This window comes from Crotalus tigris, unplaced genomic scaffold (assembly GCF_016545835.1).
Source record: "Crotalus tigris isolate CLP2741 ecotype Arizona unplaced genomic scaffold, ASM1654583v1 scf7180000017639.5415321, whole genome shotgun sequence".
NCBI lineage: Eukaryota > Metazoa > Chordata > Lepidosauria > Squamata > Viperidae > Crotalus > Crotalus tigris.
This window is the reverse complement of record NW_024096532.1, coordinates 58,865-84,285: the sequence shown is the minus strand read 5'-3', so window position 1 is coordinate 84,285 and position 25,421 is coordinate 58,865. Positions and strand designations below refer to the sequence as shown.

The window sequence follows — 25,421 nt, the reverse complement described above, 5'->3', positions numbered from 1 at the left end:
GGTGGAGCCAAGTACATTTTGGGTCAGTGTTTTTTAACCGTGGCTACTTTAAGTTATGTGGATTTCAGTTCCCAAAATTCTCCAGTCAGCATGGGCAATGGACCCGTAAGTTTTTTTAAAAAATATTTCTGCTATTATAGATAGCCTATGTTTAAAAGATATTATAGAAGAGGCACATGTTTTATTGGACAACTCTGAAATAGATTTGAAAGGTGAACTACTGCATATATAATGAATACCAGCTGAGGTTTTAATATTAGAAATGATATATAAATAATAAATAAACCAAAAAGTGACCTGGATAACTTTCCTATACTGGATTTTTTAGAAAAAGTCTTGTTAAAAATTTGAAAGATTTTATGAGAGGGAGAAAGAAAAAATGAAAAGAAATCCAGTACCTGAAGGGATTAAAGATCAAGACTGTTAGAAGTAAAAGGAATATAAAGTTGGTTTATTTGATCAAGGTTAAATTAGAATGTTATCTCTGGTTACCTTTACTGGACTTTTACTAACTGGGATCAAATGGCCACCTTTACATTTGCTTACAAATGATATGGGAAGAAGTTATAATTTGTTGTATTTTAAGAGAAGGTGATAAGTTACTAAAATGCATATACTTGTTATGAAGGAAGAAATCATTTCTTTACTTATTTTTCTTTTATTATTTTTCTTTCTTTTCTATTTTTCTTTCCATTCTTTTTACTTTTTAGTTTGCATTCATTCCTAATATTCAATGGTAATATTTAATATGTATTTTTAAGAACTCTCCCCCACCATCCCCAAATAGCCATAGAACTCCTTCAGGTTGAGTGTTACAGTACAGCTGAATCCGAAGGCATCAGCCAGAGACCATTTCACTTGTGCTGTCCTAAGTTTCTTAAATCATTAAGTTACTGAGTCATGAACACCTTGGTTACTTTGGCCACACACTTCGTGAAGGTTCATATCAAGAGTTTTTCAAACTTGGCCGTATTAATACGTGTGAACTTCAACTCCCAGAATTCCCCAGCCAGCTGAAAGTAAGTTCACACATTTTTATGCGGTCAAGGTTGAAAAAAACAGCTTTATAGTGCAGTCTATCGCCATCACGAAAGGGTTAAAAAAAATAAACGCCACAGCCAAGCTCCTAGAGTGGCTCAGCGAGCGCCATCCAAAGGGAGGGGATATAAGATGCGACCACGCTTTCCCGTTCCGTCCAAAGATGGAAAGAAATGGAACGTGGCCTTCGATTTGATCCCCTTTATTTCCTCGAGAAGAGTCGCATAGCGGTGAGTCCCGGGCAAGGAGAAAGGGACGAAAGCCAGAGGTGAAGCGGGCTGGAGAAACTAGGAAGATGCCTCGCTTTGCCTCCCTCCACCAGCCACGTGGTTCTTGGGATCGGAAGGCTTTTTTGGATCGCGGGAGGGTCACCTTTTGGGGGGCCGAGCGGGCCCACCAGAAGTTGCTTTGTGGCTTGCCCTGATAAATGCACGCGTGTCTTTCCAACCCTTGAAAGGGCGTGCACGAAAGATTCGGGTCTTCCTAGGTTGATTTGCGCTAGTTTTAGGCGGGTTTGGGGAGGGGGGGGAAGAACCATGCTATACAGTGCAAGTCTGCAGGTGGAAGATGCTGGCTTGCTTTTGCTTTGAAAACCAACCCAAAAAAGTTCCCTGCAAGTCGAGCATCGCCACGGCCGGAAATCAAAGGTTTCCACCTCGCTTTCTCTCCTTGTTGGGTTAGTCTTCTGCTTGCAGGGAGACTGGCAAGCTGTTTTGGCAGCGCGAGCGTTGAAAAGTGTGCGCTTCCCCATTCGTGTCCTGAAGTGGTGCAGTCCGCTCTTCCGCTGCATTCGGAGGCGAGAGGGAAGCGCGAGGTAGACTGCATGAAAGCGAAAGGTGAGCCAGCAGGGTCTTTCCACTGACACTTTGGGAGGGGGGGTTTCCCTATTTAACCCCTCTCCTCCCAAAACTGTCTTGCTAAAAGGATCGTGTCTGTATCGGAGGAAGACTCGGGACGGTGATCTCGGCCCACTTCGTTAGCCAGCCCGGGGCTAATGGTAGCTGGCAATGGTCGTGATATAACCTTCACGAGCCTCCAGTTTATTTTGTTTTCTGCTTTCCTTGTGTATTTCGTGGCCCTAAAAATCATGTTGCATTTTTTTCTTTCATTTTTGCATGGAAAAGAGGGTGTGGCAGTTTATTATTATTATAATTATAATTAAATAGTGTAATCTTCGATTGTCAGTATTCCTTCCCTTTCTCTCAAGATGTGCCTGTCTTGTGTTATTTCAGATGTTTTCACCTTTTCTGCCTTGTGACAGGATCTGCATCCCAGAATACTTATCTTTCTTCTGCTCTTCCAAAAGCTTTGGGACAAGACCCTCCTCCCCTAACTCATATAGCTAAGATCATATATCTACATTTGAAATAACTTCTTATTGTTTTCTTGTACTGTTTCTTTTCCTAGTTCTTTCCCTCCTCATTTTTAGATTGTAAGAGCTTTGGGGCAGGGAACTGACCTCATTCTTTATGGATAACCTCATGGATTGTTGATTTTAAAAAAAGACAAAAAGAATAAATGGGAAGCAGAACAAAGCGACAGAAGAGACTGTATCCCTGCAAAGAGAAAGCCAGCAGCATTATCTTTGGTGCCCTAAATCCTTATTTGCATTTTTTAAAGTATGAGACCTATCTACAATATTACTATATGTTTTCTCTTTCATTTGCAGCTCATTCTTCACTAGGTTTAGTATTTTTGTGCTTGTGCTAAGAAGGTAATCAGATAAATTTCACCTAGCTGCAGTTTTATTTATGTGTGTAGTCAGAGCACCTAAGGGACTGTATCTGATAGCTTTGATGAATGGCTATTACATTGGGACTAATTAAAAGGCTGTATAAATTTGTTAGTGTTTATGGTTATTCCCCCCCCCCCAAGTCTTTTCTAACCAACACTGCCTTAATGGTAACGATGGCAGCTGCAAATTTTCACCTGAGAAGTGATTATGAATAAATCTTACCTAATACATTCAAGCGGCATTAAAAAAAAAGATATGGAGAGAATGTTGACGGCAAAGCATTACATCAAAGTTATAATGCAAACTTTAAACAAAACAGTAACCAAGAAAATTTGGTGGCATAAACTGAAAATAATGTTACTTTAAAAGACTTTTGAAAAAAAAAAAAACTATCAGTCTCCCATTTTTTTCTGACAGGAATATGCCCAGACTGCCTTGTTACAGATTTCACTAGCCCCTGCCGAAGTCTGGCCCCAGAGCGCTTTGAGAGAGGCTGCAGCAGAGACCCAGCTGGTCCGTTGGCAGCTCCTTGGGCCACAAAATGGCTGCACAGCAACACCCAAACAACATGGCTGCTCTTTCAAAAGAGATAGAGGACATGAAATGTCCCTTGCAGGTCCCAGTGAAAATGGAAATTCCCTGCCAAGCAGATGACAGTGCAAAAGAGGGAGAGGGAAAAGGCCTTGCCACCATTCCATCTGAAACCAGTGAAGATTTCACAAGAGCGGCATCCAGGGTGAAGCAGGAACTGGCAGAAGAGCCACCGCAAAGTTGGGAATGTCAGTGGCAAAGAGTGCTAGAGGTGGTGCCTGCTCCCTTCACCACTCCTGTCTGGGACAGCCTGCAGCTGCCTCCTTTGATTCAAGGGGGCAGCACTGAGGCCTACTTGGCCACTTTTGAGCGTGTGGCAGATGCTTCCCAATGGCCACGGGAAGAGTGGGTGACTCGTCTTGTGCCAGTCCTTAGCGGACAAGCTCAGCAGGTCTATTTCAGCCTGGATGCAAAAGACAAAGCTGACTATGGGAAGGTGAAGGTGGCCATTTTGAGGCTGGATGACTACCTCGCCATTGAGGCGCACCGCCAGCGTTTCAGGCATTTCTGCTACCTGGCTGCCGATGGGCCTCGGATGGCATATCAGCAACTGCAGGAGCTCTGTCACCGCTGGCTGAAGCCCGAAGGCCAGAGCAAGGAGCAAATCCTGGATCTGCTTATCTTGGAGCAGTTCCTTGTCATCCTTCCACAGGAAATGCAGGACTGGATTAGGGAGCGCAGCCCAGAGACGTGCGATCGAGCAGTCGCCTTGGCAGAGGAGTATCTGCAGGAGCAGCAGGAGACGGAGAAGTGGGCCCAACAGGTGAGGAAGGATGGAGGACACTCCAGGATAGGCAAAAGGGAAAATGTATTTTGCTGCCATGGGAGACCAAGAAAAGTCAGGGCTGTAAGTTGAAAACAACAGCCTAGAAAAAGGCAATAACAGACCACTCCTGATCTCTTGCTTGGAAAACTTCATGAAGTTCAGGAATAAAGTTCGGGTTATAGGAGATTTTTTAAAAAAATTATACATATGCATGCATAAAGTGTATACATACATACACGCACATGCTAATATGAAGAAATGGATATTGTTTTAGCCTTTGTAAGCTGCTAAAGAATTAGGCAATTAGTACACCCCGAAACCATCAACTTACAACAGGTTGCTTAACAACTGTTCCAAGTTCCGAAGGAACTACCTGGGGATACTTACAATGCAGATTTGATCCTCCCCCCTGTCATGTTGCACACTAAGCAACTGGGCCATATTTGCATTTTATGACAGTTTTGCCAAACACTGGCATTTACATACAGTTTTTGGCAAAACTGCTCATAGTGAAACTGTTGGTTCACTTAATGACTGCCACAAAAAAGGTTATAAGATCAGATTTAGAACCATCATAAGTGTATGACTGAAGGGCAGGCTCCATTACAGTCATAATTCGAGGACTAACCCTATTGCAAAAGGTGTATAATAAATTATGGTTTCTTATAAGACTCTTCTGAAAAAGAGTATACACACCCAAAGATACACACAGACTTATCTATATGCATACAAATTATGAAGAAAATTGCCTATCCAATTCAAAAAGCAGCATGTGTCAAACAAATGGGAAGGGCAAACCAAATCTTTGAAATTAACTCTGATTCTGTTTGTAATCAGTTATGATTGGTTGGAAGATACTAGACAAACCAGTATGTATTTCCATGCTGATGACTCTACTGTAAAGCTGTAGATATATATACCATTTCTATGTGTAAATGAGCCAAGTTGGGTAGGTTGTGGGAGGAATTGTTCAGCAAACTATCTGCATTGTTTGGTGTGATTGTAGTGCCTGTTACAGCAATCACTATTCATTTGTTTTGATTATTGAGGAATCACATACTATGCTGCAGATCCCATCTTCTCTGCCTAGTTTTAATTTTGTTATATATATGGGCAATGCTTTTCTTTGCGCATCAATAAAGACTAGAAACTTGACTTAGCATGTCAAATTAGTGTGAAAAGTTCTGCACTCAGCATCAGTTTCAAAACCCTATCCCTTGTATCCAGCACACATGCCCACAACTCTTAACATATCCTATCCTTGGATTAGCTACTCTAATCATGTCTCTTTATCTTTGTTTCAGGTAACTGTGCCAATTGAGATGGTGATAGTTAATTCTCCCACTGTAGATCAGGCCCAGTCAGAAGCAAAACATCTCCACAAAGAAAACAAACAGGTTGACACTGAAAATAGTATTTCTCAAGGTAACTGTTTTATTTTATTAAACTATATATCAAAAGAAAACTATATGTTCAACAGTGTTACTACATAATGCAATGCTCAATGATTATCATAAAAAAGAAGAAGCCTTGAAAAATTAAGTTTGAACAAAATAATTCCAAAAAGATTTGACCATATTGCTCAAAATTCTTCATTGCCTCTTTGTTGAAAAAAACAAAACAAAACAGAGACTTACTAACAGCACATTTCAGCAACCCACTGCTGCAAGCCAAGCCCTGTTCTGTTATTTCTCCATGCTTCCAAAATTATGATTCTTGATGTCTTTATAATTTCCAAATATTGTAGATATTACCCAAAAAATTCCTATGCAATTTCTAATATAACAGGAAATGAATTTCATGTTACTTAAAGCAGCCTTCCATTTATTTACAAAGACAGGACATTCAATCTGATTATTCAGAGACTTGAAATAATTGACATAAATATAATTAGCTTTCTTCTTCTTATAAAAAAGGGAGATTGCTTGCAAAGTAATCATAATGAAGGTTTTTCAGAAAGAAAATATTTGCTGCTGATTTTTTAATTATGTGCATTTTACACTACAGTATTACAGTCTGGTTTCTGTTAACCCTTAACTTGGATCCTCGATTAATTTCTTCTCTTAAACCTTCTGAGAAAAGGAATGGATTAAAAAATGTGACTCAGTACAGGTAGTCTTCGACGTAGAATCATTCGTTCAGCAGCCGTTCACAAGTTACGATGGCACTGAAAAAGTGTCTTATGACCGGTCCTCACTCTTATGACCATCACAGCATTCCTATAGTCATGTAATCAAAATTTGGAGGCTTGGCAACCAGTATGTGTTTACAACAATTGCAGCATTCTGGAGTCATGTGCATTTGCAGCCTTCCCAGTTGGCTCCTGACAAGCTCGGACCTCGGAGTCCTAGTAGACAATCACCTAAATATGAGCCAGCAGTGTGCTGCAGCTGCCAAAAAGGCCAACACAGTACTAGGCTGCATTAACAGAGGGATAGAATCAAGATCACGTGAAGTATTAATGCCACTCTACAATGCCTTGGTAAGGCCACACTTGGAATACTGCATCCAGTTTTGGTCACCACGATGTAAAAAAGATGTTGAGACTCTAGAAAGAGTACAGAGAAGAGCAACAAAGATGATTAGGGGACTGGAGGCTAAAACATATAAGGAACGGTTGCTAGAATTGGGTATGTCTAGTTTAACGAAGAGAATGACAAGGGGGGACATGATAGCAGTATTCCAATATCTCAGGGGCTGCCATAAAGAAGAGGGAATTAAGCTATTTTCCAAAGCACCTGAAGGCAGGACAAGAAGCAACGGGTGGAAACTAATCAAGGAGAGAAGCAACCTAGAACTAAGGAGAAACTTCCTGACATTGAGAACAATTAATCAGTGGAACAACCTGCCTCCAGAAGCAGTAAATGCTCCAACACTGGAAGTTTTTAAGAAGAGACTGGACAGCCATTTGTCCAAAATGGTGTAGGGTTTCCTGCCTGAGCAGGGGGTTGGACTAAATGACCTCCAAGGTCCCTTCCAACTTTACTATTATTATTAAGCCATCAGCGGGAGATGCCAGATTTGCTTAATAATTGTGTCATTCCTTTAACAATAATAGTGATTTGCTTAATAACCATGGCAAAACAGATAGTAAAATTGGCCACTCTTCACTTAATCACCTTGTTTTGCAGTGGAGATTCTGGTCCCAATTACGATCATTAGTCAAGGACTATTTATATGTATCTGACTCTATCCTACAAAAAAATTTAAAAGGTAACCTTGCTTTTAAGGAATAAAGCAGTTGACTGCTAGTACAGGTAGTCCTTGATTTACAACAGTTCATTTAGTGACTGTTCAAAATTACAATGGGACTGGAAAAAAGTGACTTAACGATCATTTTTCACACAACCATGCGCCATCCCTGAGATCACGTGATCAAAATTTGGATGCTTGGCAACTGGCTTATATTTATGATGGTTGCAGTGTTTTGCGACTCCTGACAAGCAAAGTCAATGGGGCAACAGGTTTACTTAACAACCGTGTCACTAACTTAACAACTGCAGTGATTCACTTAACAACTGTGGCAAGAAGGGTCTTAAAATGGGGCAAAACTCACTTAACAAATGTCTCAGCAACAAAAATGTTGGGCTTAAGTTGAGGACTACCTGTGTTAAGCAAGAGCGAAGAGCAATTAAAGGAAAAAATTACATGAGAATATCGAGGGAAAGTCTGGCCCTCATCTCTAATAAAATTCTCCCACCTGGTTTTTAATGCAAAACATCCAAAGGGCTCTGGATAGGTAAACTTTGTGATGACTTTAAGATTTCCAGAGAGGGTTTGGGATATACAACCCCAAAAAGGGGGGAAAAAATCAATCCATCTTGAAGCATAAAAGTGGGACTGCTTCTCTACCCATTCAGGCTGAATGGCAGTGAAATCATTGAAGGTAAGACAATGGAATGGAAGTGAAATGAACATTAAGGATAAAATTACACCAAAATGAAGAAAAAAAGCCTTGTTCTTGAAAAAGGACAAATTTGATATAAAGCATTGGATGAGGAATAGGGACCTCCTGACTGTTTTTAAGTTTGACATCCCAGTGTGGAATGTGAAACAACTTAAATTGTTCAATGCTGCCCTTATTTTTTAAAATGATTTTATGTATAAGCAATGTAAAGTTGAGCTTCCCAGTATGCTGAATTTAACACAAGGGCCACAACTTACTTATTTTAGGAATCGTATCATCTGCCAGAACAACGTATATCATTCTGATTAGCTGAAATGATATTCCACAGATATAATACTATTACAGGTATTATTTTATTTTTTATTTTTATTTTTAAAATTTATAAGCCGCCCCACTCCCGAAGGACTCTGGGCAGCTAACAATAAAAAACACATAAAACATAACAAAACAACAATACAAAAACAATCATCCAGGGGTAAGGTTTTATAAACCCCAGGCCTGCCGGAAAAGCCAGGTCTTAAGTAGCTTACGGAAGACCAACAGGGTGGGAGCGGTCCTAATCTCCGGGGGGAGCTGATTCCAAAGCGTGGGCGCCATCACAGAGAAGGCCCTCCTCCGCGGCCCCGCCAAATGGCACTGCTTGGCCGACGGGGCCTGAAGGAGGCCCAGCCTGTGGGATCTAACCGGACGTAGGGAACTATGAGGTAGTAGGCGGTCTCGCAATAGCCTGGCCCTGAGCCATATAGGGCTTTAAAGGTAATGACCAACACCTTGAATTGGACCCGGAGACCAATAGGCAACCAGTGCAGCTCACGGAGGATAGGTGTAACGTGGGTGTATCGAGGAGTACCCACTATCACTCGCGCAGCTGCATTCTGGACCAACTGCAGTCTCCGAATACTTTTCAAGGGTAGCCCCATGTAGAGCGCGTTGCAGTAGTCCAAACATGAGGTGACAAGGGCGTGAGTGACTGTAAGGAGAGCCTCCCGGTCCAGGTAGGGTCGCAATTGGTGCAACAGGCGAACTTGTGCAAAGGTCCTCCCAGCCACAGCCGTCAATTGATGTTCCAAATTCAGCTGTGGATCAAGGAGGACACCCGAGTTGCGAACCCGCTCCGAAGGGGGTATTTTCCCCCGCAAGAGTCAACACTGGACAGTCGACATGATCCTTGGGAGGCAACATCCAAAGCCACTTGGTCTTGTCAGGATTGAGCCTGAGTCTGTTAACCCCCATCCAGACCGTCACGGCTTCAAGGCAATGGCCCATCACATCGGCCGCTTCACTGAGAGAGCTTGGGGAGGAGATATATAACTGGGTATCATCAGCATACTGATGAAACCTCACCCCGTGCTATCTGATGATCTCACCCAGCGGCTTCATATAAATGTTAAATAGGGGAGAGAGGACCGACCCCTGTGGCACGCCGCATTCAAGGGGCCTTGACTTACAATCACAATTGAGTCCCATTTCTTTTACAAAGCGAGACAGCTTCTAAGTGAGTTTTGGCCCATTGTACGACTTTCTTGCCACAGTTTTTAAGTGAATCACTGCAATTGTTAAACTAGTAACACGGTTGTCAAGTGAATCTGGCTTCCCCATTAACTTTGTTAGAAGGTCACAAAAGCTGATCACATGACCCCAGGACACTGCAACCATCATAAATACATGCTAGTTGCCAAGCATCTGAATTCTGATTACATGACCATGGGGATGCTGCATTGCTTGTAAGCATGAAAAATAGTCACAAGTCACTTTTTTCCGTGCTGTTGTAACTTTGAACAATTGTAAGTCAATAATTACCTGTACTACATACCTTGGTAAACCGAACATAGCAACTGTAAAATTTTGGTCTTTCCTATCGCTTGTCTTTCTTCAATCAGAAGACAATTTTGCCAGAATGGGGGCAAAGGATATGCACCAAGGAGAGTTGGAGGCAGAGGAACGAGGATGGAGGTCTCCAGAATTTGGAGAGGTCCTTTTCCCAAAAGGCAGCCCCAGAAGATCTCACGTAAGCAAGTGTGATTCAGAAAGATCACAGAAAGGCAGCCTTTCCACAAGGATGATGAAGGATGAAGTGTTTGGGGGAGTCCCGGCTGACCTCGAAATGAAACGACATCTGTGTAAGGAGTGTGGGAAAAGGTTTCGGAAAAAGTGGGATCTCATCAGGCACGAAAGGATCCACACGGGTGAGAAACCGTATCAATGTCCAGAATGTGGGAATAGCTTCAACCGGAACACAACCCTCACAAAACATCTCCTCATTCATTCAGGAGAGAAGCCTCACCAGTGCACGTACTGCGGAAAGAGGTTCACACGCCGTTCACATGTTGTGAATCACCAGAGACGCCACTCGTGGTAGGTACTGTGTGATTGGGAGACTCGCAATTCACTAAATCCCCTGTGTAGGCCATCTTGGGTTCTTGGGAGTAAAAGCAACAGCTAAAATTAAGAAAGAAATAATAGATATGCGGGTTGAAAGGAAATGTGGGCAGGAGGAGCACGGTGGTGGTAGTTTGTTCTCCGGACTTGTTTAGTTTCCGAATGTTTCGTCACTAGGCTAGGTAACGTCATATTACTTAGAACAGGGATCCCCAGAACCTGGGCCATGGACCGGTATCGGGCTTTGGCATGCCAGAAATGGGGCTGTGGAGACAAGCAAAGCCCCATCCGTGGGATGCAAGCAGCACGTGAAACCCTGCCCCCTCCGGTCCACGGTAAAACCTCTCTCCATGGAACCAGTCACTGGTGCCAAAAAGGTTGGGGGCCACTGACCTAGGAGCATAGCCTGGTAAATCTTTATTGACATTTCCTTCTTAAGGGATCATTATAAATCAGTGTTTCTCAACCTTGGCAACTTTCACATATGTGAACTTCAACTCCTAGAATTCCCTAGGCAGTTGAGGTCCATTTGTATTAAGGTTGAGAAATAACTGTAATAATGAATGTTCAGATTGCAGAGAAAGGAGGTAGGCTGTACTAATTAGGATGGAGAAAAAACATTTTCATTGGCGCTACAAAGGTCCCATCAGGTGGAGATTGAAACAAACGCCCAATGAAAAACAAGTGTGGAATACGGGAATGTCAAGAATTTCCCAAACTACAGTCCTAGGATAACCTAGGTGAGGGATGCTGGCAGTAGAAATCAGCAATACCTAGAGGGCTACAGGATTCCTGCTCCTTTTTAAGGAGACAAAAGAGAGACAGGGACTGTTGTCTGATTAAAGAGGAAGGTAAATTCCTCTATAATCAGTCAGTCTTACTCTTGAGTGTCTTTTTGTGTACTTACCCAGAAATCAGCCTCATTGGACACAGGAGCTGTGACTGATTAACACACTTATTTGGCTTATTTGTATGTACAACATATTAAACCAGTTAATCTTGCAAGGAAACAATATGTGACGAACAGAACTGGAAATATAAGACAAAATATTACAAAATTTGCTGCTATGGTCTGTCAATCAAAGTAGTTGCCCCCCCCCCCAAGAGAGATTAGCTGCTGTGGCCAAACCTCCATATTTGCCTGCTGTCTGGTTAGCTAATGGAGAAGGACCCCTTGATCAAAAGGAACCTTACAAGTGCTTTCTATGTACAAGGATCATGGATGCTGAGCAAAACCAAAAAGAAGAGGTTAGGAAATCCATATTTCCCCAAATGGTGGCATTAGACCTAGTTAGCATGATTACATGCTGCCAGATCTATCTATAAACCTGGGTTAATAGCAGTCTGTGTTAAAAATATGGTGAAGGAGAAAAAAAAACGGCTTTTCTTTTTTCTTCAAAAATGAGTTCTGCATCCTAGTTTCACCCTCTGGCATCTTTAGAATCAGAACAGATGAGCTTTTAGAGCAGGGGTGTCAAACTGCCGGCCCGTGGACCGGATGCGTCATGTGGGAGTCGCGCCCACCCCATTGCTGGCAATGGCAAAACAGTCACGATATGTCGTGCGACGTCATGTGATGTCGCGAGTTTGACAGGACATGTCTGTTTCAGAGCATCTGGTTAAAGACCTAATAGGAAAAGGTAGTCACAAATTACAACCATGATTGAACCTGGTGATTATGGTTGTAAGTTATCGTGGTAAAGCAAGTCACCATGTGTCAAGACTCAATTTTACTATCTTTTTTTATATGGTTGTGAAACAAACACCATAGTCTTTAAGCATACCCATTTGCTATGGGGCAGGTTTTGTCAAAAAACAGAAATGGCAGTTTCCAGCAAAAACATCGTAAATTACAGTCATGTGACCATGGGTGCTATAAACAGCCATAAATCCAGTCATGTGATCACAGGAGGGGGAACCCGATGTCAGAACTTCAAAACTGGGTTGAAGTATCTTTTGGAGGGTTCATCACAACTTTGAAGAGTCACTATAAATCAAGGACTATCTGTACTAGATAATACTTTGGAATGTATATGAGTGAATGACATGCAAGCTGATTTTTCACTTTTGTTTTAAGGGGCTGGATCTTTTTTTTTTTTTTGAATGTCCTCTTCAATCCTTTTCTAAATGTTAAAGACTGTCCAATTTCATCTTAAATTATGGCTCATTTGAAAGAGGACCGGTCTTGATTTTCTTATTATTCTGATAATCTGTGTTCCACTTCGTTTGCAGCCAAGGAAGATCTTGACAAAAGGATCTACTGCTTCCAATTTGTGCAACAGATTGAGAAGTCCTGTACAACGGGGGAATAAAGGTAGTTTGGTTTGTGTCCTGCAGGGCTTGGAATCCAGACCAGGTGTGGGAGTGGTGTGGAATAATGTCTATTTGCTCTTTGTCCACATCTTGAATATGAACAAAATGTGTCTAAGGACACACACAGCTCTCAGGGGAATCGAATCAACTCTGTTGAGAGTGCAAAGGAAAATCTGTACATATTTATGCCATTCAGTGAAGATAGACTTCATCCAAGTCAAAACTATTCATCCACATTTTATTTGATCCAGAATGGGAGTGAGGAGACTGAGTTCTTGTTTATTTATTTCGAATTTTTGGACCGCTTGCTGGCTAGAAGTGAGTATTTCCATCACGTCACTGATTCAACCCTTAGTATAGATGAGTGAATACTCCTGGGAAAATAGCTAATTTTGATCAGTATTTTTGTATCAGCTAAAGCCTTGTGAAATCAGAAAAATCCTTTTCCCTGCTTTGCTGTACCGATGCCCAAAACAAATGAGGCTCATTCAGGAAGTAAGATTTAAAGGCAAAACATCTTCTAGTAATGGAGCAGGCTGGCAAAATGATACTTGCCAACTATTTTGGGAGGCAGTCCACAGATTTAACCCATGAAGAGATGGGTTAACTCAGAATAAAAGAAATTCCATGTTTTAAAGCTAGAGGCAAGACTGATTGATTGATCAAGAAGCACTGGCCTGGTATGCTCTTAAACGCAAATTTATATCCAGAATGTGTTCCCATCATGGAGACTTCAGTCCTTTTGCGCCTCAGACTGCTTAGATGTAGGTATACGTTTGGCAGTGCAATTTGGGGAGGGAAGGCCAGATAGGAAAACACAAAACAAAGTGGTCTCATTGTATGTTGTGCTTGCTGTGATGGATTTTTATATTGCTCTCTGGTAAGTTCTTAGCGGAAATCACACTTTTACTGCAAGGTCAGAAAACTGGCCTTCCAGTGGCTGCTGAAGACAGCTCTCAGCCTTCCTCACAACTGGCCATGCTGGAATAATGTAAAGTGAAACTGATTTGGCTATTTAACGATTCATTTTTTATTCTGTACAGTAGAAAACCAGTGCAACATTTGTTTACATAATAAGTTGTTTTCCCTTTTTACAAACAGTCTGAAAACTGCTTAAAGACACTTGATTACAGAATTCATAAATTAATTTTCACAAAGACAAACATCTGTTCTAATATATTGTCAAATCATTTTGGCTTTTCAGGCTCTTAAAATCATATTCTAATTAAAAATCTCCCAATTTTTTCAGAGGAAAAAAATTGACTTTTCTCCAAAGCTGGATCCTTTTTAAAAACAGTACACCACAGATAAAATCTGGAATAACTCCAAATCTTATGGTTTGATCATGTGGCCATTATGCGGGGAATATTTATTTTCTAGGAATGATCTTTTATATATTCTTCAGTTTCTATGGCTGCCTTTTTAGCATATATGAGATAACTGCTATCTTTATGATACAAATTTTCAAGTTTATTTTGTACACTATCATAATCAACAAAGACTCATGTCAGTTAACTTCATTAAAAACATTCTACCTTGATGGTTCAACTGATGGATTTTTAATTCATTAATTTAGAGGTTTTAGGCAAGCTACTATTCAGTCCTCTCATCTGCAATATTTGGTTAATGCCAAAAAGAAAGTTGTAAGAATTACTGAAAGTGTTTGTTAAATGCTTTGCATAAATGAGAAAAAGACCATATACAATCAGAAATGTGTTTTCTCAAGAATCTCTCTCTGCATTCCAAAGAGTGTCTTTTTTTACAATCCACTGAAGCATTCAATGCACTATATATACAATATAAAACAATAGCTATATTATTTACATGCTCATTTTAAGTTTATTGAGCGTGATTCCTGTCTCTCAATCCATAAACATCCAGGTCCTTCAATTTAATTATTCCACTTAATAACATTAAACATTATTTTGTTACATGATTCTGGAGTGGGAAACATGAGCAGAAAACCCAGCCTTACTTAGCTGTTTTCTAGACTTTTGGACATCAGACTAAGAGAAACTGAACTGTGCACCATGCTGAGATCCGCTGATCCACTCTCAGCGAGGAAATAGATCCTGGTCACTTTTTAAAGGTCTCCTCCCTCACGGTTGCAGTTCATCAGCCCAGTGCTTCTGCAGCATAAAAGTAATTATATTGGGTGAAGACATAAGTGAAGCAGGTACAATATATATAGGAAAAATAAAGAAGATAAAGTATCAGTTTGCTAAGCTATAGCCAAAATTATTATCAACAGTGAAGAGAGGAAAAATATTGATCCAAAGAAGAAAAGATTAACTCAGAATTCAAAGCTTCAATTAAATCAGGATATAAAACTGCTGAACTTAATTCAGGAAATAAACATTTCAAGATAAACCACACAAGTCTAGGAATAACAGAAAGAGTTTTACCTGAGAGGAGGAGGGATCACCCTCTAAGTTACCATAGCAACCTTTATGGTGACGAATCAGATCTCCCCAAAGGATAAGATTCTTGCAGCTGAGGAAAAGGGGGAAACCAGGATATTGTGAGTTTTAGTCTCACATCAGGCATAAAAGACTCTTGTGGGGATAATAGGAGAAGGAAGGCATATTAGGTATGTTCACCACATTGAGCTAGTTAAAAAGTAATAAAGGTGGGATAAAAGCCAATAAATAAATAAATGGAGCTAATAATTGGGAAACAGGTGCAAGGACAGAATACCAACATCTACACCTCCACATCCCCCCCCCCCCCAATGCACAGAAGAAATTGCTCACCCTGGGCACTGCCCTTCAATGGGCAGGATATGATTAGGCTCCTTTTCCAGGAAAAGACGAGACAGGCAAAACATATGAGCAGCCATGGTACAAGCTGAATGAAAACAGTGCAAGGGAATGTCCTCGTCCCCATCCTGCAGAGAGGAATTTGAGAAGGAGTGTACTTCAGTCCAGAGGAATCTGCTGCTCCCCAAACAAATATAGGGTTAGCTGCTGCCACTTTTGATCTCAAGTCCAGTTCTTCCCCGCCCTTCCTTGGTTAAAATTATTTCTTCCAGTTCAAATCCAATTCTGCCTTAGAGGAGGCATCTTATAGAAGCTCAGCTCCCATTTTGTCAGAGCAAACTTGCCTCTTAGGATCCACTTAACCTCTAGCCCAGGGGTCTTCAAACTTGGCCCTTTTATGACTTATGGACTTCAACTCCCCGAATTCCTCAGCCAGCGTACCTGGCTGAGGAATTCTGGGAGTTGAAATCCACAAGTCATAAAAGGACCCAAGTTTGAAGACCCCTGCTCTAGCCTTTCTGTTTGTGGAAAGAACAGCACCCCTGACGGTTACCTGGAAGGTCTTCAGACAGACACTACAATGTTTTGTGATCGCCACTTGTTCCTCGGGAGATAATGGTTCATCATGCTTACTGTCTTTGACAGCTCGAACTGGCCCAAAGGCTATGGGCATGTGTAAGGGGGGTTCCAAGCCTGGAGGGAACTCTCGGCAGTACTCCTGCTTGAGCCATCGGACGGTGAGGGGCAGACGGCACCAGGGAGCAGTTTGCAGCATGTGGGCCAAGACACGCAAGCGGAAGTCAAACTGACGCTCCCGTGTTTTGCGGCGGGCGACATGGTTGAGACGGCGAGAGGAGTGAGGATGCTGCCAGGCCCACTCAAACTGGAAATTAAGAAGAGACAAGAGAGATTAAATCAAATGGGATTGCTGGAATTTAGGAATGAACGGAAGGGGAAGATATGCCCACCTACTCTTATGGTTTAAGTATGGCTTTTTCAATCATAAGTAATCTTCGACTTACAGCCAGAATTGGGACTGTTGCTAAACAAGGCAGTTGTTAAGTGAGTCACATAAATTTTATCACTTTTTTTGCCATGGTTAAGCAAATCACTGCAGTTGTTAAGTGAATCATGGAGTCATTAAGTGGAGTCCAGCTTCTCACATTGACCTTGCTTGTTGGAAGCCAGTTGGGAAAATTGCAAATGGTGATCACATGACTATGGGATACTGCAACCATCATAAATACATGCTGGTTGCCAAGTGCCCAGTTTTGATCACATGACCATGTGACTCCTGCAACAGCAGTGTGAGGATTAGCTTTAAGTTATTTTTTTCAGTATTGTTGTAATTTTGAATAGTCACTAAATGAATGGTTGTAAGTCAAAGACTACCTATATTCAACTGGCTGGGTTCTCACAACATACTGAATCCCAAACTAGGTTTGGTGAACACACAGAACCTCAAGCTAGTTAACCACATTTTAGGTTGCCATATTCTGTGAATCCTGAAGAAACAAAATAATTACTGAAAAGTGCCTTACGCGTAAAGCAGCCACATCAGAGGGGAAACCATGAACAATCAACACCATGTCCCTGCAAGAAGAGAGAAATGCATGAAGCCCAAAAGGACAGCAACACATTTTGTCCCAGAAAGTTCCTGTTCCAGCCTTCTGAACTTTTGGCCTCACTGAGATCTCATCACAAAAGAGAAAAACCAGATAGTGAAAAAAACAGTTTCCTATAAAGCAGGGGTCCCCAACCCCCGGTCTGTGGACTGGTACCGGGCCATAGCATGCCAGCAACCGGTCCACAGAAAAAGCAAAGCCCCAAGCAACAGGCAACATACAAAACTGCACTCTCCAGTCCGTGGAAAAACCTCCAGGAAACCAGTCGCTGGTGCCCAAAAGGTTGGGGACCTCTGCTATAGAGCAGTGTTTCCCAACCTTACCCAATGTAAGATATGGACTTCAAACTCCCAGAATATCTGCTGGTATTTAAGGCCACATTTTAAAATGGCTAAAATTGGGAAACACTCCTCTGGAATTTCCCAAGGTTTTCCCCCTACATCTGGTTGGGGCTGAGAAGAAGCTGTAGTTTCACTTCACAAATGTGGAACCCATGGTAGATTTGCGAACACAGTATCTTTTACACACTCTTGAATTACCATGGCCCACGTCCACTTGTCTTCCAGGCCCCACCACGCCGCTTTCCACCATTGTGTTGGTCTATGCGTCGTTCGGGATTGACAGTGAAGCCAATGTAGATCCGTCCCTGGTAATGGGGGTTGGTGCAGTATAGTAGATATACCCCAAAGAAGCCACATATTTCCACCACCATTTCTTCCACAAAGAGAGGAACAGGCTGGAGAAACCTACATGAAAGAAGAAATCAAGTGTTAGAAAAGCTGAACACCCATAACTGTATCCACCCATCAACAGAATCCAACAGGGCTGATAACTCGGGATCAGTATAGCTTACAAATGTTTTCGAACTACAATTCCCAGCATCCCTTGCTAACAGTCGTCTGGCTGCTGCTGCTGGAATTTTAGTTAAGCCCTCCCTTGTGTTATTTTCCCTAATTCTCCGAGATAGTGAATCGCAAATCGGACTCCTTTGTATCTTCATAGCAGAAAGAAGGCATGTGCATTTTGCCAACCAACAGGGAATTCTTCACCAAAATATCCGAAACTGAAATTTCTGCATTGCCAAGTGGAGAAAAAACAGTACCTGTTGAATTTCTGCCTGCTGTTCAACCCAGACCCTGAAATGCAAACCTAATCCTGCATATAGCTTAAGTAGTGGTAGTGGCTTCTACTACTTAGTAGAGTCCCCTTCCCCTTCGGATGCGGCGGCTGAGAGCGACCCCGCCCAATAAGCAGACATTTCCCATTACGCCCTGCACTTTTCCAGTCCCAGCCTTCCTCCGCTCTCGTCGCCACGCCCCTTTCGAACCTGCCTACCCTCGCGACCACAGCAGCCGGTAGACCGTTGCCTAGCAATATTCCTCTCCGCTCTACTGACCGTTTCTTCAAATGATACTTTGCTTACATTCTATTGGCGAAGGCAGAGAGATGTCCCGCCCACAGAGGGAAAAAACCTATGCAGTGCCACAACTGGATTAAAGTAAGAGGAGCTAATTGCAGGAATGAGCTCTAGAGATGCGAATAGAGGTGGCATTAAAAAAAAAGTGTGGTCTGAGTCACAGTATAAACTTAGATTTTTTTTAAAAAAATATTAACTTTTAACAAATTACATGTATGTGTCCTGTATACTGTTTGTAGTCGAAGTCTATATATTTACATAGACTTGCAAAGAAAGTTTAATCCATTCTGGACCTTGGCACTCTGACAAATCAGCCCTCAATAGACCACATGGACATTAACATCTATAGACTGTGCAAAAGAGGCTATCACCCAGCCCAAAAAGGAACAAAAAGCCCCAAGCCGCTCTCCATCAGCAATCAGCACCCAGATTAGCATAGATTAATTCCAAGGTTAACTTCAGGCCAGCAATCAAATAAGCAATACTCCAATCTAGAAACTGCCAAAGAGCCAACAGTAAACAGCACAACCAAAGAATCTCTAAGATCGCCCCCACAAACATTGACATAGCAAGTCGCGCTAGAATATAAACTGATAGCAAAAAATATGTTCCTTACTAGCACTGATGATGTTACCTAGTTTGGGTAATGAAACGTCTGCAAGAACGCAACCAAGCTCAGAGAGCACCAAGGGCTCCTCAAAGAAAGTTTAGGGCAGGGCTCTTCAAACTTGGCCCTTTTATGACTTGTGGACTTCAACTCCCAGAATTCCTCAGCCAGCATGCCTGGCTGAGGAATTCTGGGAGTTGAAGTCCACAAATCATAAAAGGGCCAAGTTTGAAGACCCCTTTTTTAGTGTAACTTTTAGAACCGGCTGAGCTGCTGTGCCACTCTTCATTTGGTTGCTCTAGGGATGAAACCACCGGTGTGATGTATTGCACGTTGATTGGTTACATAAGATACAGGCCGAAATGGGGAGGATGTGACGTCACCCAGAGGCGGAAATGAAAGAACTAGTTACTGGGTTCTCTTTCATTCAGGGTGGCTTTTTCGGGCGCGATGGAGCCGTCTGGAGTTCTCAGCGCGGAGGCCCTGCGGGAGCGGCTGCTTCAAGGACTTGAGGCCGAGCATGTGGTAAATGGGAGCGCTTCCCATTCACAGCCCGAAAGCAGGCAGTCCAAAGGGCTAGATTTAAGTTGGCACCCTTTCTCCTCTAAAATTTGATTTAAAAACCCCTCTTAAGCATTAAAAAACCTTTGCTGTTCTTTTGCAATGCTATTTTACGTTGCTTTTTCAAATACACGCCTTAATCATTTTTCAGATAGTTTTAGTCTCAGTTATCCATAGTGGGCCATTGTTGTTTAAAGTTTTGTGCTGCTTAAAACTCTATTCTATTGAAAAATGCCAATATTCCCCTCCTTTGTAAAAATAATTCTTCCACTGAATAGCTACAAGATACTCCTCCTCGAACAGGATAAACCAGTTTTCATGACTTGATGTTTGCACGATGTGCTTCCCAGCGAGCATAGGCTTTAGAATGCACCAGGTTGAGGAAAGATGACTTTAAAATTTGCCTACTTTTTCAGAAGTAAATAGCATTTTGTTTTATTCGCTGTACGGGGTTGGTGTTATTAAGTTTAAGCTCTAAATCTTGCACTTTGCTGGGGTATGAGTGGGTTTGCTGTTTTTTAATATGTTGCCATCTTATCAACTAACTTAAAAATGTCTTCCCAAAGTGATAGAATAACACTACAATTTCAACTCAAGAATGCAGGTAAAGGAAAAAGAAAAAATAGATGATGAGCAGCCTGTAAAATTGGGCCAGACCAAAATGACTGGAACTTATTTGCAGACCTAACCATGTTTACACAGAAATAACTTTTATTAAATTCAGTGGGATTTGCTTCTTAGGATACCTTTAAGGTGTTCAGTAAGCTTCATTTTTTAAAAAATAGACATATTTAGGATTATGATGTTATGGATATTTTTATCCTAAATTTTGATTTCTTTTGAAACTTTCCTTTTTATTAAACTTATTTGGTGCACATTTCATTTTCTAATAGTATTCTGCTGATCTAATGCACTCTTTTCTGAGATCCCTTGCATTTTTATTTCCTGTAAATCGGCTTTTCATGTGCTTTTTAACATTTCCTTTCAAAGTTTTCTTTTTCATTATCTGTGTGAGTATAAATAAAATGTATTCAGGTTATTAAATTTATTGTTATGTTTTAAATAGTATATACATGTACTGTCTTTTTGTTTTACACATAATAAGGAGGTAGAAGATACTACCCCTGGGCGCTGTGCTACAAGCTTCAAAGTTTTGGTAGTTTCTCCATGTTTCCGAGGAAAAGCACTATTACAACGACACCGGTAAGTAACTATAGGAAGAACTAGCTTAGTCAGTGGATGATGGATTGAACAGTCTTTTATTTTCTTAATAGTTGGAATTATCCTAACAGTTTTTCAAAATTTTAGAATATGAGGAAATGAGGACTACAAAATCAGGCATTCTTTACACTTATTTTCCATGCTTTCCTGCTCCCTCAGTCACCTTTCTTTTTGTCTTTTGTTCCTCTATTGGTTTAATCTACCCTTGATTTTTAATCCCATCCTTCCCCTGAATTGCTCAGAACAGTGTAAATAATGTTCCTCCATTTTATTCTACAACAGCAGTGGTCTTGTGAGGTAATAACTGATTTAGGCTGTCCAGCAAAATAAATGCACTCATACACACAGATATGTTCTTTCTTCTGGAGTTTATTTATTAAATACCTTTCTCATACTTTCATTATCCTGATTTAAATGTACAGATCCAGTTTAGAAATAGAAATGTATCTGATAAATCGCTATCAAAAGAAAAGTGTGCATTTCAAAATTGTGATTCCCCCTCCCCAGCATAATTCATACAATAGCTGCCTGTTGATTAAATATGCTGTGCTAATTTTAAATGCTGCCTAAATCTCACGTGATTATGGGAGATCAACATTGCATTTTAGAACCTCAAAATTATATTCAGGCTACTTCACAGCTTCTCTGTGACATTCTTTTTTATTTGGACCCTTCCAAATATTTTAATAACGAATGATTTATCTGCATCATTTTTTATTACATTATTTAAAATGCAAGGAAAAAATAGTTGAATATCCAAAATGAGGAAAGTGAATTATGTATTTGAAACTACAAGTGGTCCCTGCTTAACCTTTGGCCTGTTTAACTACCATTTGAAGTTACAATATGATTGAAAAATTAACTTTATGGTGGTCCTCATACTATGGCTGTTGCAGTGTCTCCATGATCATGTGATCAAGATTTGAGTGCTTTACAATCAGTGGGCATTTACACAATGTCCTATAGTCACATGATCTCCATTTTACGCACTTCATAGCTGGATTCTGACAATCAAGATAAAATTGCAACTCACAGTCTTGTGATATCTCATTTAACAACTGCAGCAGAAGCGAGGTGATGTTGTGATCATGTAGTATCTTGCTTAATGACTGCATCACTTAACAACAGAATTGTCCATCGCAATTGGGTTCGTTAAGAAAGAACTACGGGCAAGTCTTAATCATCCTAATTGGGACCCGAATTTCTGTCATTGAAAAAATTGTTTGTTAGTGTGACTGCAACACTTACCAACAACAGTTCCAGTATAACTGGTTGTAGTTAGGCCAGGACTGTCATCATTAGGTAAGGCTTTCACTCTTTTCCTGCCCTGCCATGCTTGCCTCCACTCGCGCGCCCCCTCATCACTGTCCCTTTTGGTTGTCCTGCTCCCTGCCACTCATGCTACCCTGTTCTCTGCCTTGCAGAATAGAGTCCAGGGCAGAGAAGGGGTACAGGATAAGCAGGTAGGAGGAGCTGAAGCCCACTCTGCAGTTGTAAATGCTGGCAGGCTGTCAAGTGCCTGGGTTTTGATCAAATGACTGCAGGGGCACTGCAGCAGCCATAACTATGAGGACGGGTCATAAATACCATTTGTTTAGCACCATGCTTACTTCGAAAGGTCACTAAATTAATGATTGTTAAGCAAGGACTATCTATTCCTATAACCAGAATAGTATCAATTCTATTTGTTACTAATGCCAAAAGGAAACATGTATGATTTAGTTAATTTATGTCTGCTACAATCTAGAGCAGCAGTCCACAACCTTTCTGGTACCAGGGACCGGTTTCATGGAAGCCAATTTTTCCATGGACTGGGGGGGGGGAGAGGGGGATGGTTTCATGCACAACCTAGATCCCATGCATATGCAGATGAAGTTTTGCTTGCTCACCCATCGCTTATGCGACCCAGTTCCTAACAGGCTACAGACCAGTACAAGTCCACTGCCCAGGCGTTGGGTACTCTTGATCTAGAGGATTCTCAGGAGTGGTTCAGTGGGAGAAGGGTACGACTCTACCAGCCTGGACAAAGCATTATTTTAGCCAATATTGTTTCTTTTTAAAATATTACCTCTGTTGAAACAAATGGAAGTACTTATCACAGTGTGTAGGGGAAGAGCAGGCAGAGTTGGGGGGTGGAGTTAAGCATGTCATCAGTTTAGAGTCCTTGCTTTCCCACAAGAGCTTTAAGTCCAACCCCTCTAGAATTCCTTTGATTTTTATCTGGCACCAGTTTAGTGTTGAACTTTAGTTGACCAGATCCGTGTGTAGAGGCTTGAATACATCTTCTATGCTGCAATCTTATGAATGGTCCTGATTTTTTTGGCCTGGCATGCAGCTTTACTCTTGGTTAATTGAGAATTCCTGTTTCTTCTTTCTTGCGGGAACATTTTATAAAACAGTTTTTTTCTGTAAAAGGAACTCTGGCTGAACTTGCCAAGCAGTCAGCTGAGGGGTGGCACTTCCATCCCTTCTCCTTTTCAGGCTTCAGAGGCTGTTAGGATTGCTTTTAAATTGATCAATAGATTCATTTATAGAAATTTTTCTGGAAATGGGGTTCTCAGTTAGTCCTCAACTTACAACCATAATTGGGGCCAGAATTTCCATTGCTAACCAAGGTGCTTGCTAAGTGAGTTGCACTCAATTTTATGATCTTTTTTGCCACAGTTACTAAGCAACTTGCTGCAGTTTTTAAGTGACTAACACGGTTGTTAAGTGAATCCAGCTTCCCCCCTTGACTTTGCTTGTTGAAAGCTATTTAGGAAGGTCATAAATGTTGATCATATGAATCCAGGATGCTGCAACCCTCACGGATACATGCCAGTTGTCAAGCACCCAAATTTTGGTCATGTAATTGTGGGGATGCTGCACTTTTCAGTGCCATTGTTATTTCCTATGGTTGCTAAACAAATGGTTATAAGTTAAGAATTACTTGCAAAATCATAATGGAGTTTATTTTGGAGGGAAGGGCAAATGAATTCAAGGAATCGTGATGACTAATCAAACTATTATGGCTTAGCCAAATATGCAAAGTTGTTTTTTAACATCCATCTGTTTTATTATGAGTATTAGAGATTGAATTTAAATTTGAAACAAATAAGCTTGGAACTTGGAGAAATGCATTATTGGCCAAGGGGCTTCTCCAACAGACAGAAGTTAAGACTGGGATAACACAACATCTTAGGCCAAAATGAGCTTTGCCTATTTGGCTTGGTATCTTGTATGAACCAAGCTAATTGCAATTTATTCTTGAAACAATTAGCGATTCAGGTCTAAAGATGTTATGGGGGTGGAATGTATTTGCAATCTCTCGATTTCCATTTGTTGTTTCCCGATTTTATTCTTTGTCTTGCCTTCCTTAAGACTGGTCAATGAACTCTTATCTGAAGAGCTGAAGCTTATTCATGCCTTTGAGCAGAGAACACTGACTCCTGAACAGTGGGCAAAGGAACAAGAAGCTAAATGAAACAAGGTTCCCCCTTTTCTTCAGTGACAAAAGCAGCAAATAATACAAAGACCAAAAACTCCAAGATGATAAAGAGAGAGCAGTGAACTGAACTTAGCAATGCTGGAATTGCTTTAGGGGAAGCACTGTGAGAGTTTGAAAAAGCATGAAGCAGAAAATAAAACCTGAGAAAGATTATGAGTTAACTATCGTTGTCATCTGTTTATTCCCACATCAAAGAGACCCATTTTAATAGTGAGATTTGCATGGGGTAGGGAAAAAGTAGCCTTGTCCTACTAACAGTGTGCACTTTGTCTTCAATGTTTAAATCTTGAAAATGAACATGTTTTGAGTTCTTGATAGTCTGGTTGGTTGTTTGCTTGCAGGCATTTTATTAGTCAACTAGGTAACATCAGTGAGTGTGAGGTTTGTTCTTTATTTGCAGTAGCTTCCCTGCTAGTTTTGATACGTGTATAGTTCCCATCTTGGCGATTCTTTGATTAAAGTATAGGTAGTTCTCACTTAAGTCATTCAGTGATCATTCAAGGTCAGGTTGATGTTGAAAAAAATAACTTTACAGACAATAACTTTCACAGTGTCCTTCAGTCGTGTGATCAACATTACAGTCAGTAGGTGTTGTGCCTACCTTTATTTCTCCCCCCCCTCCTGCAGAGCAAATTATTAGATAAGAGATTGCAAGAAAGTAAGCTGTTTGTTGTTCTACACATCAAAAGCAATGCAATTGTACGAATAACTTCTTTGTCTGAAATTTTTCCACTGTTGATGTAATCACAGTATTCTTGATGTGTAGAAGAACAGCTTGCTTTCTTGAAATCCCTTTCCAATCTCGCTCTCTGCTGGAGGTGGGAAGATCAGGCAAAGGGGAGATTGCCTACAAAAAATTGCTTGCTTTCCCAACCCACCCCTAACCCTGGCAGAATGGAAAATTGGAGAGGAAGAGATTTCAAGAGAGTAATGTAAGCTGTTTGTGTAATGTGTCCATTGGGCTCCCAGTGTAGTCACATTGTTTTCAGTGCATGCAAAAGAATAAGCAGGCATT

The 25,421-nt window shown here is 41.1% G+C and overlaps 3 protein-coding genes across 8 annotated transcripts; 2 read left to right on the top strand and 1 right to left on the bottom strand.

The window, feature by feature from the left end:
* Positions 1–1,126: 1,126 nt before the first annotated feature.
* On the top strand, positions 1,127–14,274 carry LOC120304411 (zinc finger and SCAN domain-containing protein 31-like). Of its 5 annotated transcripts, XM_039334915.1 has the most exons (7): positions 1,143–1,268; positions 1,720–1,874; positions 3,191–4,127; positions 5,435–5,555; positions 9,918–10,223; positions 10,308–10,392; positions 12,649–14,274. In XM_039334915.1, exons 3-7 carry the CDS (start codon positions 3,315–3,317, stop codon positions 12,662–12,664), a joined length of 1,341 nt encoding a protein of 446 aa, XP_039190849.1. In that variant the 5' UTR covers positions 1,143–1,268; positions 1,720–1,874; positions 3,191–3,314; the 3' UTR covers positions 12,665–14,274. The 5 variants fall into 5 exon arrangements, with proteins under 5 accessions (XP_039190847.1, XP_039190845.1, XP_039190849.1 ...); XM_039334911.1 differs by having other exon boundaries at positions 1,142–1,268; positions 9,918–10,392; XM_039334913.1 differs by lacking the exon at positions 1,720–1,874 and having other exon boundaries at positions 1,127–1,268; positions 9,918–10,392.
* On the bottom strand, positions 13,736–18,534 carry LOC120304412 (structure-specific endonuclease subunit slx1-like). Of its 2 annotated transcripts, none has more exons than XM_039334918.1 (7): positions 18,449–18,534; positions 17,653–17,859; positions 17,030–17,081; positions 16,042–16,371; positions 15,483–15,616; positions 15,135–15,222; positions 13,736–14,858 (listed from the first exon to the last, which is right to left on the bottom strand). In XM_039334918.1, exons 2-7 carry the CDS (start codon positions 17,823–17,825, stop codon positions 14,829–14,831), a joined length of 807 nt encoding a protein of 268 aa, XP_039190852.1. In that variant the 5' UTR covers positions 17,826–17,859; positions 18,449–18,534; the 3' UTR covers positions 13,736–14,828. The 2 variants fall into 2 exon arrangements, with proteins under 2 accessions (XP_039190852.1, XP_039190851.1); XM_039334917.1 differs by lacking the exon at positions 18,449–18,534 and adding an exon at positions 18,216–18,414.
* Positions 18,535–19,510: 976 nt separating this feature from the next.
* Positions 19,511–24,567, top strand: BOLA2B (bolA family member 2B). Its single transcript, XM_039334909.1, has 3 exons — positions 19,511–19,662; positions 20,804–20,901; positions 24,280–24,567. Exons 1-3 carry the CDS (start codon positions 19,588–19,590, stop codon positions 24,380–24,382), a joined length of 276 nt encoding a protein of 91 aa, XP_039190843.1. The 5' UTR covers positions 19,511–19,587; the 3' UTR covers positions 24,383–24,567.
* The last annotated feature ends 854 nt before the right edge of the window (positions 24,568–25,421 follow it).